The sequence below is a fragment of the Lepisosteus platostomus genome, chromosome 19 (assembly GCF_059453375.1).
Source record: "Lepisosteus platostomus isolate fLepPlt1 chromosome 19, fLepPlt1.hap1, whole genome shotgun sequence".
NCBI classification, from domain to species: domain Eukaryota; kingdom Metazoa; phylum Chordata; class Actinopteri; order Semionotiformes; family Lepisosteidae; genus Lepisosteus; species Lepisosteus platostomus.
Genome location: NC_142629.1, coordinates 273,105 through 290,465, shown reverse-complemented (window position 1 = coordinate 290,465; position 17,361 = coordinate 273,105). Strand labels below are relative to the sequence as shown.

Here is a 17,361-nt window from a genome sequence, read left to right as displayed (position 1 = left end):
AACCCGGCAGTATGTGGAAGGGAAATGGGGGGTTATTAAGCTGTACCTAAAGTCATCTCTATTGTACAGTTTGTTTCCCTTTTGATCTTTGTTCCACAAGATACACTGAGGAACACAGAGATTAATTACAGTGCATCTGTCAAGCTCCGCCATTAGCTTCAAATCTTTTCTAACAATTTGAATCTTGTTATTCAGAGAGGAAATCAGTTACAGCATGCACACACTCTGCCACCCCCACCCCCCCGCAGTCAGAGCTACAAAGCATGTCGACTTTTTCTTTCTGTCAGTCTCAGAACTCAACCGGTTGCAACGCTCTGCGACTGAAATGCCACATGAATATGAAAATGGATTTTGCAAGCCCAGGACACAGAGAATGACGCAGCTTTCCTTGACAATGAATTATTATAGTTCCCTGCAGGAGCAAAGAAAGTCTTTCACTCAGACTCAGGGGCTCTACACAGCAGGATCCACCGACCCTGCCCTGTCCCATCCCGTCACCACGCACTGCCACACTCCAGCTTCCTCTCAAGTGCGGCTGGGATGCTGCAAAGCTTTTCCGAGCAAAGTAAAAAAGAAAGAAAAGATCTCACCTCTGTGGATTTTCTTTAAACCTCAGGAACATGTACAAGCAACCCCCCCTCGCTCAGGTCAATGTGATGCCACAAGGGTCTGAGACACCGCCTTCGTGCCGGCAGCCTTTCAGAAGGCAAGATGCTCTTCCATCCTTAAACGCAGAATTCCCTTCTGGCCCAAACATCCTGGGGATTGTTTTTCACCCGTCTTTCATCATCAAAGCTGTAGTTTAAACAGGCTGCTCTGAAGGCCAAGCGCGTGCCCTTTGGAGCGAGGCCTGAGGCCTGAGGCCTCTCGGCAGCCCGGCAGCGCAGCCCTCGGCGCTCCCAGGTAGGTGCAGGAGGCATCATGAATAAAACACGGCCAGTGGTCAGGCGGGCTCTCCATTCACCTGCCAGCCTTCCTGCCGCTCCCCGGGGCTGCCGATACCCTGCTGTGCTTTGGCGCACTTGAATACACTCGCCCAAGGGGCGGCGCGAGCTAAAGCACTGTCCTTCAGCCCTGAAAACAGCTGAAGACAAAAAGAGGACTTTAGGTCCTTTTCCAGAGGGCTGAAACGCCAACGGAGGAGATCCCTTGTCTCTCGGTTCTGCACCCCGGTTTAGGAGGCCTCTCCTGACAGAATTCCCACCTTCAGCAGTAACTCCTGTTGACACATCAAAGCAGTCATTACCAGAGAATGGAAAAAGGGGGCCAAACGCGGAGAAACAGGAGACAAAGCCCCTGTCTCTCTTGGGCACACGTAGATTTGGCGCTGCAAGGAAGTCAGTAAAAAGCTCAAATCGTCCTTCTTCTCCAAGTGCTGTTCTTTACACTTGCGTTGCCAGATTCTCTTTGGCACTCTAGGCTGATCAAGGCACTCAACCCCTCATCTTTCAAATCACCCCTGCAAATCGCACTCTGGAGGCAAGACGCAGCAAATCAGAAATCCCAGAGAGCCACAGTCCAGTGTCACTACATTGCCTGTGCCCACACTTCATTTCAGAGTTGCAGGTTCAATGACCAGCACTGAGACCCCAGGACTCCCCCAGGACACTCTATATTCAGCTGATCAGTTGTGTGCTAATCCACGATCACAGATGCCCTAGCACATAAGAGTTAAACCAAAAGGGGATGCTGGCTCTCCAAGGTGAATCGTGCTGCCTTTTTATCCTTGTAAACAAAATAACATACGAGGCACTGCAGGAAGTGTGGAGCAGTCCCTCCCTGAGGCTCTGGCCCTGAATACTATACCCATGGCAATTTTGTTTAAATGAAATATTCATCAAGGGGAAGATTCAACGTGTGTGGAACTGCCCAGTTTGTGTCTCAGATGAGCCTGCAAGGGGCTGAAGCACTGATATCCGAGAGCCCCCTGCTGTTAACTGTGCAGGCCTGTGTGAAACGCAGTCTTCAGAGCACGTAGCCCCTCGGACCAACGACTCTACACCCCCCCCAGCAAGACGCAGGGCTTCTTCTGGCCAGGTGGGTGCGTCTCGGGCTGCCAGGGAGGCAGGGAAAGCCAATTACGGCAGCCGCCAACGTCTCGCTGCCCCTCCGAAGAGAAGAGGTGGGAGGGGGGACGCCGGACCCCGCTGGGAGGCAGGCTGGCAGCAAGGGTTCCTCCAAGGAGCCTGCAGCCCGAGGCTCACGAGCGCCGCGACAGCCTGAGAGCCTCTCCTCCCGAGGAGCTGCAGGGCCGCTCTCTCTCCCTAGTGACTCTGCAAACAGTCTCTTAGTTAATGAGAAGCTCCAATCAGCTCATTGACAGGACAACTCCCTGACTGAAACTTTCCTCTTTATACCTGAGCTCAAAGGCAAGCAGGCGGGTTGATCATCCCTGATCCCAGGGTCTTAATCTGGTGATAAGGCTTACTGCTTCACCAGTATCCTGACCGTGGCAAACCCTGAAAGCACTGTCGTACCTCCATATTTTTCCCTGGCCGTGCATCTTGGGTGTGTGTCTATATTTTGTGTGCACGCGGTCTATTTCTGCTGCAATCTCTGCCACAAAATACATCATTTCAACCTACATAAACCACAGCAAAGCGTCTCAATGCACAGTTCATCCTACAGAGATTGCAGCCACAACACGGCAACCTTCAAATTGCAAGAATCCTTGCAATGCAGCCATCAGAGAATAGTGCCACAGCAAACAGCATTAAAAACAACTTTGTTTTTGCTCATATTTTGCTTTAAGACAAACTGGTCAAGCCACTTTGGGAATTTGCTGGTCCAGTGAGGTTTTGACTATATTATCATATTTATTCTTCAGATACAGAGTGTTGGTAGTGTGTAGCACCTATAATCTAGGTGTTTATACTGTATGTGCTTGTGTTAAAATCACAAGGAGATCAACAACTTCCTGGCATGGTAACTTTAGAACACACTTCAAAAGGTTAAAAATAACCCTAATTCTACAAAGATTCCTTAAATATCAGGATTCCTTAAATATGTTCCATCATAGATGTATGTGACATTTCACATCTCTGCTGCACTTCTTTGCCAAATGGGGATCAGTGTGGAGGTTAAAATGATACGAATACGACGCCCAGATCTCCACTGCACAGAAAACAGGCTACTGCACTTCTACAAGACAGTATGTCAAGAGTGGAATTGCTTGAACTCAAAAGCCCATCCTTGTAGGACTGCACTGCTTGCACAACATCACAGAGGAAAGCTGCAGATGCTGAAGTAAAAACACTGCACTTCCATCAGGTCATTAAATTGCCTTCTGCTTCTGGGATATTGCTTGGTTCCGTCTCCATAGTGACTCGGAGCTCCAGATTAAATTATGGTGCAAAGAACAGGCAGGGCACTTTTAATTGAGTAAAGGCGAACACCCCGCAACAGGGAGACCAATGCATGAAGCACAGAAAAGCCACATCATTAAAATGCATTGGGTCAGGTGGTCGCCTGGTCCCTGCCAAAGAGGGAAAAGTGGCATGCCTGCTTTTGTTTAAGACTGATTTTGCAGTTATTGCCGTCAGCTGCTCACAGAAAACATGCTGCAGCCTGCCCAGCCAAACCTCTGCAGACGTCGAGAGAGGTGACTTCGAAAGAGGAAAACGGAGAGCCCTGTGGACATTCCCCGGATCAGCACAATCAAGTGCTCTACTCATGAGGCTGCTGTTCTAGAGGGGAGGTCTTTGACCTCTCCTGGATCGGACAGTTATAAAAACACGAGGAAGCCTGCAGACCAGAGGACGCCATTCGAACCAGATATCTCATCTGGTTGCTAATCATCACTGGCCAGAGGCTGAGACAGCGGTTAAAGACAAAACACACACGGCTTTTGCACACAACTCAAAATCGATTTTTTTATTTGCATATAAATTTATAACTGTGTCTGCGTCAGTATCATTAATCCTGTTGTGCATAAAGTGGATCAATGAAATATTCTGGCTCTCTGGTAGGGCATGTGCGTTAATTCCTTCTTTTCTGTTGACACTCTGCAAAGAGGATGCAAAAATGACACAAGATTTGGGTCTAATGCATTCAGAAACATAACACTTGAGATGAGCAAAACTACAAACATCTGTCTGGGTTCTGGAGCAGCTGCTATGCTTTGCCAAACTGTCTTCCTCCCATCTGGAAAGCAGTACACAACAAATCCACATGCTGATGGGGACTGGCAGGATTGGCAGGGAGAGGCTCTCATAAAGTATGTGGTTGGCATTTGCCTGTAAGCTATTAAATACAAACGATAATTACCAGTGTTGCCAGAAGTACTACATCTAAACAAATGCTTCCAGATTAATCTATCGGTCAATCTGATCTGGAAAGGATGCACATTATTATATTAAATTTAGACTTAAATCTCTGTGACAGCTCTAGTTTACAACAGCCTCAGAGGCTTAGGGTACTGTACTTCACTACCACACTTGGACACAGCATGAACATGTCTGGACGTCACACAACTAACACAGAAAGATTTCTGACCTCCAGAAACACCAGCCTCGCAATGTCCTGTTGTCACATCAGTGTAAACACAGGCTTCTTCGCTCCTGAGCCACACTTGTGAAAGCTAGAAAACCAGTCTCTACAAACCCTGTTTTAGGCAGGGTCTCACACAGTAAAGGTCACTCTTTCACGAACTCAGTCATCCAGTTATAACTACAAAATGAGACTGCAAACTGGAAGAGTAAAACTGACAAGGAAGAGCTGTCTGATATATTGCAGTCTTCTCAGTCCCATCGTGGATAAGGCTTTAAAACTCCACAGTGTTCAGGCCTTACTTTTATTCTGTGCACACCAGTGTTATCTTCTGGGCTGAGTCCAACCCTTATAGCACCACCGCTATTGCACCCAAGCTAATAAAAGCTGCTGAGGAGCTCCAGTTCTTATCAGGGCATATCTCAAAAAAGATTTCAAGAGCAAAGAAGCCCTGCATCATGGAGAAACACTCTCCACTGCATAACAATCAGCACACCAAGCAAATGCAGCGGAGCACAAAAATAACCGCAGAACTCACTGCTCAGATTAAACTGGCCCCATCATAAAGGACTCACAGACTGTGACGGCAAAGAAGCACACTGCCCTTTTGCCCGTGAAAAGAGCAGTCCCTGGCCCTGACACACGAGACCCACTCAAACTCATTCAAGCAGCGAGCCTGCGGTCTCACACTCTTATAGCAATCGCACAATCGCACAGTGATTACGGCACCGCACAGTGTGCCCGCAGTTACACTCCACAGGAACACAAGTTGTGATAACCAGCATTGTCAGATTTAATCATTCTTTTTGGTGTGTTAAGAAAAAAACTGTTTGTCAGTTCTCTGGACAACAAAAAAATCTGTGCAGAGAACTGTCAGAATGACAGATTGACCACCATTGTACAATACACACTAGCTCATCGGCAGATCCCCACTGCTCAACTGCTGGTTAGGAGCTACCAAGTGAAAATGAACAGAAACTCGCTTCCAGGAGAGGATCACCTTTGCAGAATATGAAATAATGAGAGATGGTCAGCAACTGGGAAGCCACAAAAAAAACAGTCATAATTGTCACAGGAAACTACAGAGAAGTGGATTTAAAACTAAGAACTGGAAACAGTACTTCATGCAAAGGGCTGTGGGATTACTGAACATGTTACCCAGCAACATTAGCTGCAGTTGATAGCATTCAGGAAACAGCTGGATGACATCCCTGGATCAGTGAACTCCTCATTGCCGACCAGGCTAGCCGGGCCGAAGGGTCTCTGCTTGTTTGTCTCCTGTCTTGTGTTCTGATGGGTTTACTGCTGAGGTCTCAGGGCACACGCTCTCGGACTGCGATCGCAGAGATCCAACTGTATTTTCTTCTTCTGCTGAACTTGAAGTAGGCAGTTGTAAAACAGCCTCTACAACTTTTGACATTATTTTCTCTGCATTGTGAATCAGCTGTCGAGCCCATAGGAAGAAAGCTCAGGGCACCTGAGAGAAAGGATCTCTTTCTTACGCACAGGCATGAACACTAACATACTGTTGCACTAACGCCCCGATATTTTGGCAATGCTATGTACAGTACATGGCTTCACCATACAAAAATGGTTTTAACTGAAGGGCACGATGAGACTACAACTCACCACCATCCGCTAAAGGCGGTTCTAAGGCCGCCCCCTATCTCTACAGTGGAAATACGCGACTCTTGTATTGAATTTCCTCACTGATTAATTAATCGACACACCGTGAAACGCTTTTATTCTGATTTCCCGGACGAATACACTGATATACCCCCACAGCACTCATGCCTTCTCCGGAAGCAAGACTTCAAAAGCGTGAAAACACAAGGATTGCGAATCGAGGGTAATAAGTCCTGTCGCCAGAGATCCTGGTACATTACATCACAGCAAGATTGTACATCACGCAATTCCAGGCCAGCTCAATCTATTTTCTATAGCGCAAAGAGTGTGTTTGTAAGTTTCTTAAGCATACAAAATAGCACGTATCTCGGGGCTCATTTTACGACACTCTACCGTAAATATGTAACCTGTCTGGGTAAAGTTACGTTTACGGTATCTCTGGAAAGTGACGTATTTAATGGACCCCTCAGTTCATCGCCCTTAACAAAAAGAATAAAGCAGACACCGTCGAACAAAGTGACTAACTGTCGCTGTTGTGAATGGCGAGTTTCAAACTGTAATGAGAATATTTCTCTCCACACAGCAAACATTTTCAAGAGCATCGCGATAAAAACGAGGCAGGCGATACCCGAGCTCTAACACACTTCAAACATACAGAAGACGATATTTAACACATTATTAACAAAAACAAATCTTATTTCACTCTGGAAAATAACCATAAAAAGCCAACCACATTTAGACAGGAGCTAGGATAGAGCTGGTAATTCAATTAGTTGCGTGACATACAACACACAAAACAGCTCTTTACACTCCTCCAAAACACGAAAATACCTACGCAATATGATGCGTATGAGTGTTAAAGCTCTGAAAACACAAACATAAATCACAATTACCTATACATTGCCCCACCGGAGTGCTGTACGGATTTCCCAATAAAAACTCCATCTTGATGACAACAAACAATCCTCACTGACAGGCACTGAACAGAGGAGCTCCCGCTGTCTCCGCCCCCCTGAGCAGCTGATTGGGCGGCGGGGCTAAAGCTTCGATCTAATTGGCCAACCTCCACGTCGTTCCAAGTTAAAGCCTACGCAGACGCCACCTCTAGGGGGCGATCGCTGGTGGGCATACCGCAGGCCCTCCCAGGGGCCGGCTGGCCTAAGGCGATTTGCTATTGGTTAAGATCTGCGCGATGGACCAGCTGTACTGATTGGTTGTTCACCCCAGCCCTCGCGCGAAGCAATCGTTCTGATTGGCTGAGAGCGATGTAACCCTCCAATCGGATTGGTGCGTAAAGGTCTACGTCCTTCTCGGCGGGGCAGGGGGCGGGTTGATGGCGCTTTTATCTTTTATAGGCGTAGGCGTTTGTCAATCTTGCCTAAATTACAAAAATAAAATGTGGAAATAAAAACATTTTATTTACAAGGATTATCAACAAGTTATTGTGGAAAACGGAGGTTGTAAAGCCTAGGTTACATACGTTTTTATAATTAATTTAGATGCGTTGAGTGTTTGGTTGCTAAGTAACGTGAAAAGCGTCTGGCAATAGGCGGGTCTTCAGAGAAGAGTTTAATTTCTCAAAATTACGATTTACTAGCTTTGCAACTGGTATGTTGGTGTCTTATTCTTTTTTTTTTAAAACTAAACTGCACTAATTGCTAAAGTCTTTGAAATAAACTAATTTGATCGTGAGAATATTATGTGTATCGGTATTATTCATACATTTTATATTATTATTTATGCATAACTTCATGTTAAAAATGTCGAATCCGTCATGTCTGTGCTCGTTTTCTCTTGCTTGTAATTTTATTTGCGAAGTGAATTGCGAATATTGTTGTTTTTCCCGTTTCAGTAGGTAATGAATGAGTAAACACTGCAATGCCGTCTAGAAAAAGTAGCTCTTTACAACAGGAACCTTGAATTTAAGATGCCTTTCTCTGTAAAACATGATAATTCAAAGATGCCTCCCTTCCGTTAAACGAGACGTGAACGTTTGCATTAGCATTTAAACACCGGGCGTATTTTGGGATCCTATTTTCAAACTGCATCTCTTTGTGTCCCCTACTAATCTGTCTCCTTCTCCTGCATCAGAGAGACCTCTAGCTACAAATTTAGCTACAGCGAAGGCGTGCAGCGCTGCACAAACTGACATTTTGGGTACAGTCGGATTGCCTGCTTCATGAATTAGTAGTGAGATTGTTAACCAGACCTTGACCACGCTGTGTGACAGCTGTTTGAGATACTGAAAGTCCCTCAGCCTTCACAGTTCAAAGACACAGCATCTTGATACCTGAACAGCATTAATATTTCACCAGTGCGGTCAGGCCTCAGAGGCAGACTACACACTGCAAAGCACAAACTGCTCCCATTTGGTGGCATCAGGCCTCTGTGTCCAACAGCTATCACCTTTCAGCATATATCCTCCCAGTACTCCAAAACGAACACTTCTCGTCTCTTTTACTTTCTGTTCCAAATCCTCTTGGTTAAAGAGCCACAGATCTTATTTTTCTGGGAAGGGGGTGGGGCAGAATGCTCATAGGTGAAGCCTGTTTATCATGGGTGAAGCAATCATTAGGTGGTGGAGCTCATTGTCTTCCAGTCTTTAAAAAGTGGTATCATTTAATGCAACCGCTCAAGGAGTTGCTTGTGTGTGTGTGTGTTTTTTGCCTGGGAGCAGGCAGAAGCAGTAACAGGGCCAACGAAAGCATGAGCCGGCTGTACGACACCGTGGAGCCCAGCGTGGTGGATGAGCAGATGCTTCAGAAGGCCGTGGAGGAGCAGGGACCCCAGGACCAGGCCGGGAGCATCGCCAAGGAGGAGGGCATCCAGTATGGAGAGGTGTGCCAGCTGCGCCTGGACTACAGGAGTGAGTCCCAGGGGGCGCTGGGGATGTCGTGGGGATTATTGGTTAGATGTGATGCAGCTGTTGAGTCCTTGGGCAGATTTATTTAGCAAAGGCCCTATTAGGGCAACCTCCAGGCCATCATAGAGCTTCTTTCTACTCTGGTTAATTACACACAACAAGTACAACGAAGTGGCGTTACATGTTCATTCTGTTGGGGAGTCTGAGGGGCATTAAAAAAGCAATTCTGCTGATCCTTTTTTTTGGTGGCTATGTTTTGATTTTACTGTTGCATGTCAGCACCAGCTGAGAAGACTGTTTTCTCAGGAAAACTGTTGCTCTTTGTGCCTTTTCACAGACATCCTGAAGATTGACCACCTGTGGCAGTTCACCGCGTTGACTAAGCTGCAGCTGGACAACAACATCATTGAGAAGATCGAAGGGCTGGACTGCCTGACCAACCTGGTGTGGCTTGGTAGGTAGCAGAGTACCAGGATGCAGGGAATCCCAATTTAAGGATTAGACACTTACAGACCAGACCCGTGGTGAGGTGCAATACAATTAACTCCATTTTATCTGCTGTGTTCATTTGCAGTAGCTTATGACAAGGTCAGAATAGTTGAATGTCAAGAAGTCTCTATGACTGAGATGCAAGTTCTCCATCGTTAATATCTCCTATCAAAATGTGAGGTAGCATTACAGTTATACACCACAAAAATAATGTCTGACTTATTTCATTTGTGTTTAAGTGAACATATTTTACAGGACCTCTTTTCCCTCATCATAACATTCAATGAAATATACTCTGTAAAGTAAATAAAGTTATTACTAAAATAAATATTCACAGTGTGACTTTTACCAACAAGCTCTACCGCTTTTTCTCTCAGACCTCTCTTTCAACAATATTGAGGTGATTGAGGGTTTGGACTCTTTGGTGAAGCTGGAGGATCTAAGCCTGTACAACAACAGGATCTCCGTCATCGAGAATATGGACTCCCTTCAGCAGCTGCAGGTCCTTTCCCTGGGAAATAACTGCCTGGCCCAGCTGGACAACGTAAGGCTCGGCAATGAAGTCACACTCAAACGCCCGACAGACACCTGTTTAGTGCCTGAAACAATTAAAAGGCAGTGAGCTTGAAGTGGGCGGGTTGGGGCAGCCTTTCTAAACTTCCTCATTCTCCCCCTGGGTGATCGCAGGGTTTGCAGCTGCATTCGGAGACACAAAAACACATCACTGGCAATTATAGTGTACTTGAGGAGGGCAGGACGCAATAGGTAGGTGATTCTAAATTTAGAAAGAAAGTTTAGTGGGACTGAGCTGTTTCACATTTATTTTGTGTACAAATTTTAATATTTAGCTTTAAATATTGTCTTGAGAGGGAAAAAGAAATGTGATCGTACAAAAGTGAGATGCAGTTTGTTTTGTGACAAGTCTTTCACTGTGAAAGAACTTTGCCAGGTACTTTATTTCAGCAACTGACAGGCCTATCCAGCAAATGTGAAGTAGCATGACAAAATGCACAAGGACTACACTTACACTGAACCATCTGTACCTCACCAGAAAATATGCTCTGCAGGTAGAGCAGAAAACCAAAAAAACATTCTGTGAATTCATCTTCTGTATTGCCATTTCCCTCTGTTTTTGTAGGTGGTTTACTTGCGGAGGTTGAAGAGGCTGCGCACGCTGAACTTGGCTGGAAACCCCGTTCACAAAGATGAAAACTATAAGACCTTCATCACAGCCTACCTGCCTAACCTGGTCTACCTGGACTTCAGGCTGCTGGATGAGCAGACCGTGAGTCACCTCATGCTGTCTCACCTGGTCAGGTATCACGGCCCTGCTGAGCTGTCCTCCAGGAAGACCAGGGTCCCACATGCATGAACAACTGCAAGCACTTGGGCATAGTTTGTGTATCTAAAGGAGGGCTGTTTAGTCCTGGTTCTGGAGGATCTGTGTGTCTGGTAGTTTTCATTCTAGCTCAGCTCTTAATAAGCTAATTCAGCTTGTTATTGACTCAGTTGGACTAATTTAACCACCTCTCCCAGCACTGCAGGTACTGCTTCTGTAGATACATCACAGCCTTCCAGGGTCAGAACTGGATCTAAATTTCTTAAATCTATAACTAAGACAAATTAACCCAACAACCGAGTGACTGAAGTGGATTAAGGTTTGTAGTTAATCAGCCTGGGGGGATCCTGCAGTTAGTCAACACCAGGGGTGATGCCAATAGAATCTGTCTGAGTCACACACAGTAATCCTCAAGGATCATGGGGAAATAAATATCCTCAATAGCCAAAGACCTGGAAAAAGGGGGACGTAAAACTAATTAAGTCAATGTTGGACTGATCATTTAAGTAATTAGCAGATCCTAAGAATCTCAGGACCATGACTGATGGTCCTGGAAGCTGGTACATTTAAGGGTCAAGCTGGAACTACATCACGAGGAGGAAGGGCACAGCCGCAGTGTTGACTGGCGCTGAGAGTGTGTGTTTGTGCCGCAGCGCGAGGTGGCCTGCGTGCAGTACCAATACGCCATCGAGGAGATGACGCAGAACGAGGCGCAGGAGGCGCAGACGCAGGCAGAGCTGCGCAGGCAGGCGGAGGAGCTGCAGCTGCACAAGGTACCCAGGAGTGCAGGCAGGACGCAGAACCATGCCCTGTGCTAATTTTCTCCCCTTTGTGCCCATCTCACATAATATTTCTGACATTCAAAAACGAGTAAAATTGCTTATGTTCAAACTGATATAGACGAATAAAGAACAACAAAGGCTTTTTATATCCAGATAGAACTGGTATATAATCATTTCATATCTAAAAGCCTCACAAAGTCCAGCCAGCTTTTCAATTCCATTGTTTATGCAACTTGCCTGGTGCAAAGACATTTTTCTTCGTGTAGAGAACCCAGTGACCTTCATAACTATGAAAACGCACAAAATACAGCAAAAACAAGTAATAATAAAAATCAAGGACACCTCCAATGCTCACTGAGCCCCATGTCGTCTTGTCTGACAGGCTGCCTGTGTGGAGTTCCTGAACGGGTCCTTTCTGTTCGACAGCATGTTCATGGAGGACCCCGAGGCGGCCAAGCTGGCCTACCTGCCTGGAATGGCCCAGCTCCTTGATTCATATCCTCTTGCCGCTGCACCATGCTGCCATGCTGCCAGCAACACCACATACTGCTGCTGCTGCAGGCGCGCCACACGGCTGCCAGCTGGGCATTCGAAACATTCCCAAATAAAGGGATAATACCACCCGCACAGGTCAACACTGGAAATTCAGACTCAGGGAAGTATGCAAATGTTAGGTCTCATTTTTAATGTTTACTAAGAACAGAATCAAGACTTTTGTTGTAGCTCGGGATTTCAGAAATGTTACGTTCACTATAGCTATTACCACATGAAAGTTGTCTTGTTCCTAATTGTGACTGCTCTGTCAAAACACAAGATATATCACAATATACAAGACAGACATTCTGCAATACTACAATGGAGCACATTTGTTTGTTCTTCTTGAAAATTAACCAGTAAAACAAGTCACAGTCCTTAACCCACTGCTCACCTACAAGAGCCAGTTTGTGGCGTATTGCCAGCAGGTGTTTGAGGTGGGGCTGGCACAACATAAGAGGAGAGAGGCAGACGTCAGTGCGTTCTTCGACTGTGTCCACGATGCCGTGAAGGACAACCAGGAGAGAGCCGCGCAGAAAGTGGCCACCTTTGAGAAGAGCAGAAGAGAGGTGGGTTGGTGGAGGACAGGAGATCACATAGGTTAGTTCTCCAAAAAGGGTAACATTTTCTCATCAGATATCAGGATTCTGGATCCTGTTGTAGTTCACTTAGAGGGATCCTTACAATACAAACAGAAATATAAAGCAAGAAAAAAAAAAGAATTTTAACCCTCAACCTTTAAGAAATACTTGTCCCCACATCATGCCAAGTCTTGGCCAATCCACAAATAAAACAAAGCACATGATGCACACAGACACAGTAACAACATAAAACATCTACAGTGTCCATCACTGCATCTAAAACATAAATCTTCTCTCCTTGCCGTATGGGGATGAGACACTAGGTTTAACTCAAAAACAGGAACAAGCTCCTATAAATCCATCAGATAATGAAAGCACACGGTTCTGAAGGAGCTAGCTCCTGCAGGAGCTCACATTCAAGCCAGCCATCCATCCCTTCTGCGTTTGCACTGAGTTTTTGATTAGCGAGGAGTGGAAAATGCCCTCCTTGCACAAAGAATGATGAAGATATTTCTGCTGTTCAGGAACAGTCGTTGAATCGGAAATGCTTATGAAGTCTGTCATAAAACAGCACGTACTGCAGTCTCAATGTATTTTATGTTTGTGCTCTTCTCAGATTCGTCTCCCTCTGGGGTCTCATGGAATAGCTGTGTTGATGTTGCAGCAATTACTGTATTTTTCCGTTTCCCAGATCTGCACCCATGTGGCATAAACACAGAGATTTGGTCTGATTATAAAATAATTAAATGAATGTATCCACAAGGTGGATATTTTTTTATCTAATGTTTTGTCAGATAAATCTTGTGTGAAATGAGAATATATAAACACCTGGATGTTTCTATAAATGTGTTCCATCATCATCTGCCCTTTCCCCCGTTCAGCACTGGGCTGCAGTCTGGATGCTGCACAGCCAGTTGTTTATTTCTTCAGCTGCCCTGTGGGCTGTGGTTACTGGCAGTTTTGCCCACAATGTTACGTTTGTCACTCAGGTTGTTTTTCTCTGCCTCAGTTTCCGTTGACAATTCGAATATAGCTTCTGGTCTTACCCCATGTCCGAAATACTGCAGCTTCCCTCTCTTCACTGCGGCCGTTTGGACCTGTGGGTGTGTGTTCTTTGCTGGCCAGGGCAGTTACAACATTTTCCTCAGGCATTCTGACACAAATGCACCCATTCTGCTTTTCTTAATGTCCGTGCTTCACTGCTTGGCATTCAATATAAAGCAACTGGCCTATATTCTTCTAAGTAAACTATGAAGTCCCCTGCAGTTAATTCTGATGAAAAAGCTTGGTATAACTCTGATCCAAACAACCTATCCTTGGAGAACATTTAATGTTTATCAGTGCTTAATTAAGGGTGTTCCTTAGAAAGTCTTTTGCACAAGCAGTTAGATTTGACTGTTTGTTCAATCCACTTGACGACAAGCAACAGTCAAATCCTCTGACAGCGCCCATTCTGGACTCGTCACCCTCCTCAGCAGGCTCACCAGAACACAATTTCACTTCTTATCCCCTCAGAGGCCAAAGAAACCAACAGCCTTCATTATAACAGCTACTTGAAAGACACATATTTAGTGCAGATGTTTGAAACATAAGATGTGTTTTCAGAACTTCTTTTTAAGGTTTACTGCTTTTTAAAAATGATCATCAGTGACTCCAGTCTCTCCACATCACCCAGTTCTTACCTAGGATAGTAAACTTTGAGGACGTTTATTACTCTGTTCCACATTCCCACCACTTAATCTGTGTAGCCTCATGCTTGCAAGATCAGTCCATGCTATATCTGTGTGTGCCCTGCTCTTCATTGCTGCAGCTGGAGGGATTTCCATGTCTAACTTCCTTCAGGCTGCTGACGGAGATCACAGAATCAAAACGCATCCCCAGCTTCTATGCTCTTGCAAAATACAGCCTCACCTCTGCACACAGAAACCCAGACATCAGCTCTCCTCTGTTTTGGCGCAGGTACTCGGTGAGCTGCAGCAGCTGTCGGACGCGAGGCTGCTGGAGACGAGGCTGGCCGAGAGCAGTGATGAGGTCAACCAGCTCTGCGACTGTCTCATGACCCTGGAGTTGCAGCTGGTTGACCAGCTGGAGGTGAGATGGTGAATCCGCGGCAGGGGCGAGGGGATTGATCTGGTGCTTTAAGGATGGAGGGAGACATGAACAGACACCCTGGCATACTTTCAATCCAGCCGTGTTTCGTACTACTGCTAGGAATAATTGTTTCAATTACTGACCGGTCTCTGCTATATGTTGGTGTTTCAGGACATCATCAAGGACTTTGAGAGGACCATTTCAGACATGGTGAACGGGTTCATCGAGGTGGTGCAGGGGATATATCCTTTCCTATGGCCACATGCTGGTCTGAACGGTGTACTGTAGCACTGAAGTCTCAATGTCATCTAGTCCAGTCCTTTCTGGACTAAGGACCTAAAGATCTTCACTCCACAACAAGCTCATTGACTTTCTGTAGGAATTGCTCAGAAGTCTAACTGAGGAGTAGGATGTATTCAAGAACTACCCTAAATTTACTAAAGCACTAAGTATTACAGGCCCGGTTGTTTATTAAATCTTCCTTAACGGGCTCTCACCTTCACCCAGTGCCGAGACCTAGAGAACAACCACCATGAGAAGCTGCTGGAGATCGCTGTAGCAACATTAGAGAAAGTGGCCAAGAACGAGCTGGAGGAGGATATGCCTGATGACGTGCGCATGGTCGGTACCCAAGCACTGGCCACCCCCTGCCCTTCACCAGAGGCCCCATCATCGATCCTGCCCCGCCTCTTAATTCGCCTCTCCCTGTAGCGTTAGGTGGCCTCTCAAACTCAAGTCTTACTTGACCAAGTCTGACCTTTGCAGCTAAAGGACATTACTAGCTAGGTTACAAAAATCAAGAAACTAGGACAGGAAATGTGATGCCCATTACCTACCAGGAACTATGACCATTTCTGACATGACAGAGCCAGTAGATTTAAAATCTCCCTCCAGTCCCCGAGTCTGCTCTGTACACCAGCACTCACCTCTTCTCTCACATCTCTCTAACCTGCTCCCGTAGCTCTTTGTGGATAAGGACACGGTCATCAACGCAGTCAGCGCCTCTCACGACACACACCTGCTGAAAATTGATAACCGCGAGGACGAGCTGGTGACCCGGATCAATGCCTGGACCGCCACGCTGGTGGAGAAGGTAAAAATCCTGCGGCGAGCACATCACAGCACCACCACCCGAGCCAACTTGCGACTGAATAAGTGGGAACCTCGTAAAACAAACGGGAGTGAGTGATTGCAAATGCCAAACCCAAACCAGTTTGCTAAAACCCTCCATGTAAATGTTGGCCAGGTCCTCTAATCAGTAAGCTGTATGTATGGAGAGCAACACAGCTTTCCTTCCTTTTTTTATAACATCTCTGACTACGCAGTGGCAGTGACTAAGTCTGAACATCAAGTACAAGCCGGAAGCAGAAAGGGTCACGGTTAGAGAACAAACTGGCCTGGGAGCAAAAATGGGGGCTTTGATGGTGGAGGATTTAAGTTTTTATAGCATAAACTGTGGAAAGTATTATCTCCTTGGTACAGAACAACAGGCTTTGCACAGACATATGCAAATTCATGCTTCCAGGTAGTTTCAGGCCTGCATCACATTAAAACTTCTCGATCAGTCACAAATGACAACCCTTATACTTGATGCGAAATTTTATTTTCACTTGTTTCTTGCTTCGATCAAACAGAAACCCATTCTGAAGGACTAAATTTACAATTTGCAAGCCACAGGTGGGCAAAGGTTTAAATTTAGAGCCCGAGAATAAATTGGGATTATTCTTTCTCCTAAGGCGTTGTTTTACAGAAGCACATTGCACACAATATCCCAAGAAAGGCCCTAGGCCTCCACATTGCTGGACAGAAAAGCACACATTGCAGCATATTTTAGAGGTATTTTCTTTCCTGTTATGCCTCAGAACTGCCTTGAACATGGTTTTCTGTTCAATCAGATCCACAACCAAGAGGTGCAGAGAAACCGCAAGCGTGTCTCTGAGATTCACAACTATATTGACTACCTGAAGGACCAGTTGGATGACCTGGGTCTACAGGAGGCCCTGTAGGGAGAGAGACTGGGAAGCACAGTCAGAGGAAGGAAAAGGGACTTGGAAAGATGCTGGGAGAGCACCAGGACACAGAGAGGACCTACAAGGGACAACAGAGGACCTGCAGGGTGTAAAAATAGACAAGTGTTTTTTAAACAAATTCCACATTTCTTATTTTAATATATAATATGTGCACTGTGTAAAACACTTGTATAAAAAAGCAACATACCCCACCTCTGAGAAAATTGGGTTATCTTCCATTTAAAATAATGAAACATCACAGTTTAAGGAGATTATGGGATTTGCAGTAAGTTTCATGGCTGGAAACAAAATCAGTGCCTGTACCCCGCCAAACTAGGTCATTCTAACCTGCATTTAATATCTAGTGTCTGTGCCAGACTAAGTACAAGCAAAAGAAAAACCTTACTTCAGGGAAATGAATCAACACAAATTAATCCTGTTTCTCTTATTCAGACTGACCATTTAGGAATGCATTACGGTACTAGTACCCCATAGGCATCGTTGACACTAAGGATTACAAAGCACCCAGTTAGGGAATAGATGCTTTTAATCACTGGTA

General features: G+C 45.6%; 2 protein-coding genes and 1 long non-coding RNA gene across 9 annotated transcripts in view; 1 reads left to right on the top strand and 2 right to left on the bottom strand.

Moving 5' to 3' along the window:
* Positions 1 to 7,158, bottom strand: part of LOC148644744 (TOM1-like protein 2) — a 32,424-nt gene extending 25,266 nt beyond the window's left edge. For all 6 annotated transcript variants that reach the window (XM_088612759.1, XM_088612761.1, XM_088612764.1 and 3 more), the window contains exon 1: positions 7,008 to 7,158. In XM_088612759.1, the coding sequence (XP_088468885.1) occupies positions 7,008 to 7,059 (52 nt within the window). In that variant the 5' untranslated portion in view covers positions 7,060 to 7,158. The remainder of the gene's footprint in view (positions 1 to 7,007) is intronic.
* Positions 7,159 to 7,430: 272 nt separating this feature from the next.
* Positions 7,431 to 17,014, top strand: drc3 (dynein regulatory complex subunit 3). Of its 2 annotated transcripts, none has more exons than XM_088612766.1 (13): positions 7,431 to 7,722; positions 8,792 to 8,980; positions 9,315 to 9,431; positions 9,844 to 10,010; positions 10,605 to 10,751; positions 11,459 to 11,578; positions 11,970 to 12,071; positions 12,505 to 12,690; positions 14,662 to 14,793; positions 14,965 to 15,035; positions 15,291 to 15,414; positions 15,755 to 15,886; positions 16,689 to 17,014. In XM_088612766.1, exons 2-13 carry the CDS (start codon positions 8,821 to 8,823, stop codon positions 16,797 to 16,799), a joined length of 1,569 nt encoding a protein of 522 aa, XP_088468892.1. In that variant the 5' UTR covers positions 7,431 to 7,722; positions 8,792 to 8,820; the 3' UTR covers positions 16,800 to 17,014. The 2 variants fall into 2 exon arrangements, with proteins under 2 accessions (XP_088468892.1, XP_088468893.1); XM_088612767.1 differs by having other exon boundaries at positions 8,789 to 8,980.
* LOC148644743 (uncharacterized) lies at positions 11,796 to 12,644 on the bottom strand. The gene is made up of 2 exons (XR_015928457.1): positions 12,505 to 12,644; positions 11,796 to 12,071 (listed from the first exon to the last, which is right to left on the bottom strand). It is a non-coding gene; the product is annotated as an uncharacterized LOC148644743 (long non-coding RNA).
* Positions 17,015 to 17,361: the final 347 nt, after the last annotated feature.

Coding starts and splice junctions, on each gene's coding strand:
- drc3 (XM_088612766.1), top strand. CDS start 8,821: ATGAGCCGGCTGTACGACACCGTGGAGCCCAGCGTGGTGGATGAGCAG. Junction 10,011..10,604: donor GCCTGGCCCAGCTGGACAAC/GTAAGGCTCGGC, acceptor CTGTTTTTGTAG/GTGGTTTACTTGCGGAGGTT. Junction 12,691..14,661: donor TTGAGAAGAGCAGAAGAGAG/GTGGGTTGGTGG, acceptor GTTTTGGCGCAG/GTACTCGGTGAGCTGCAGCA.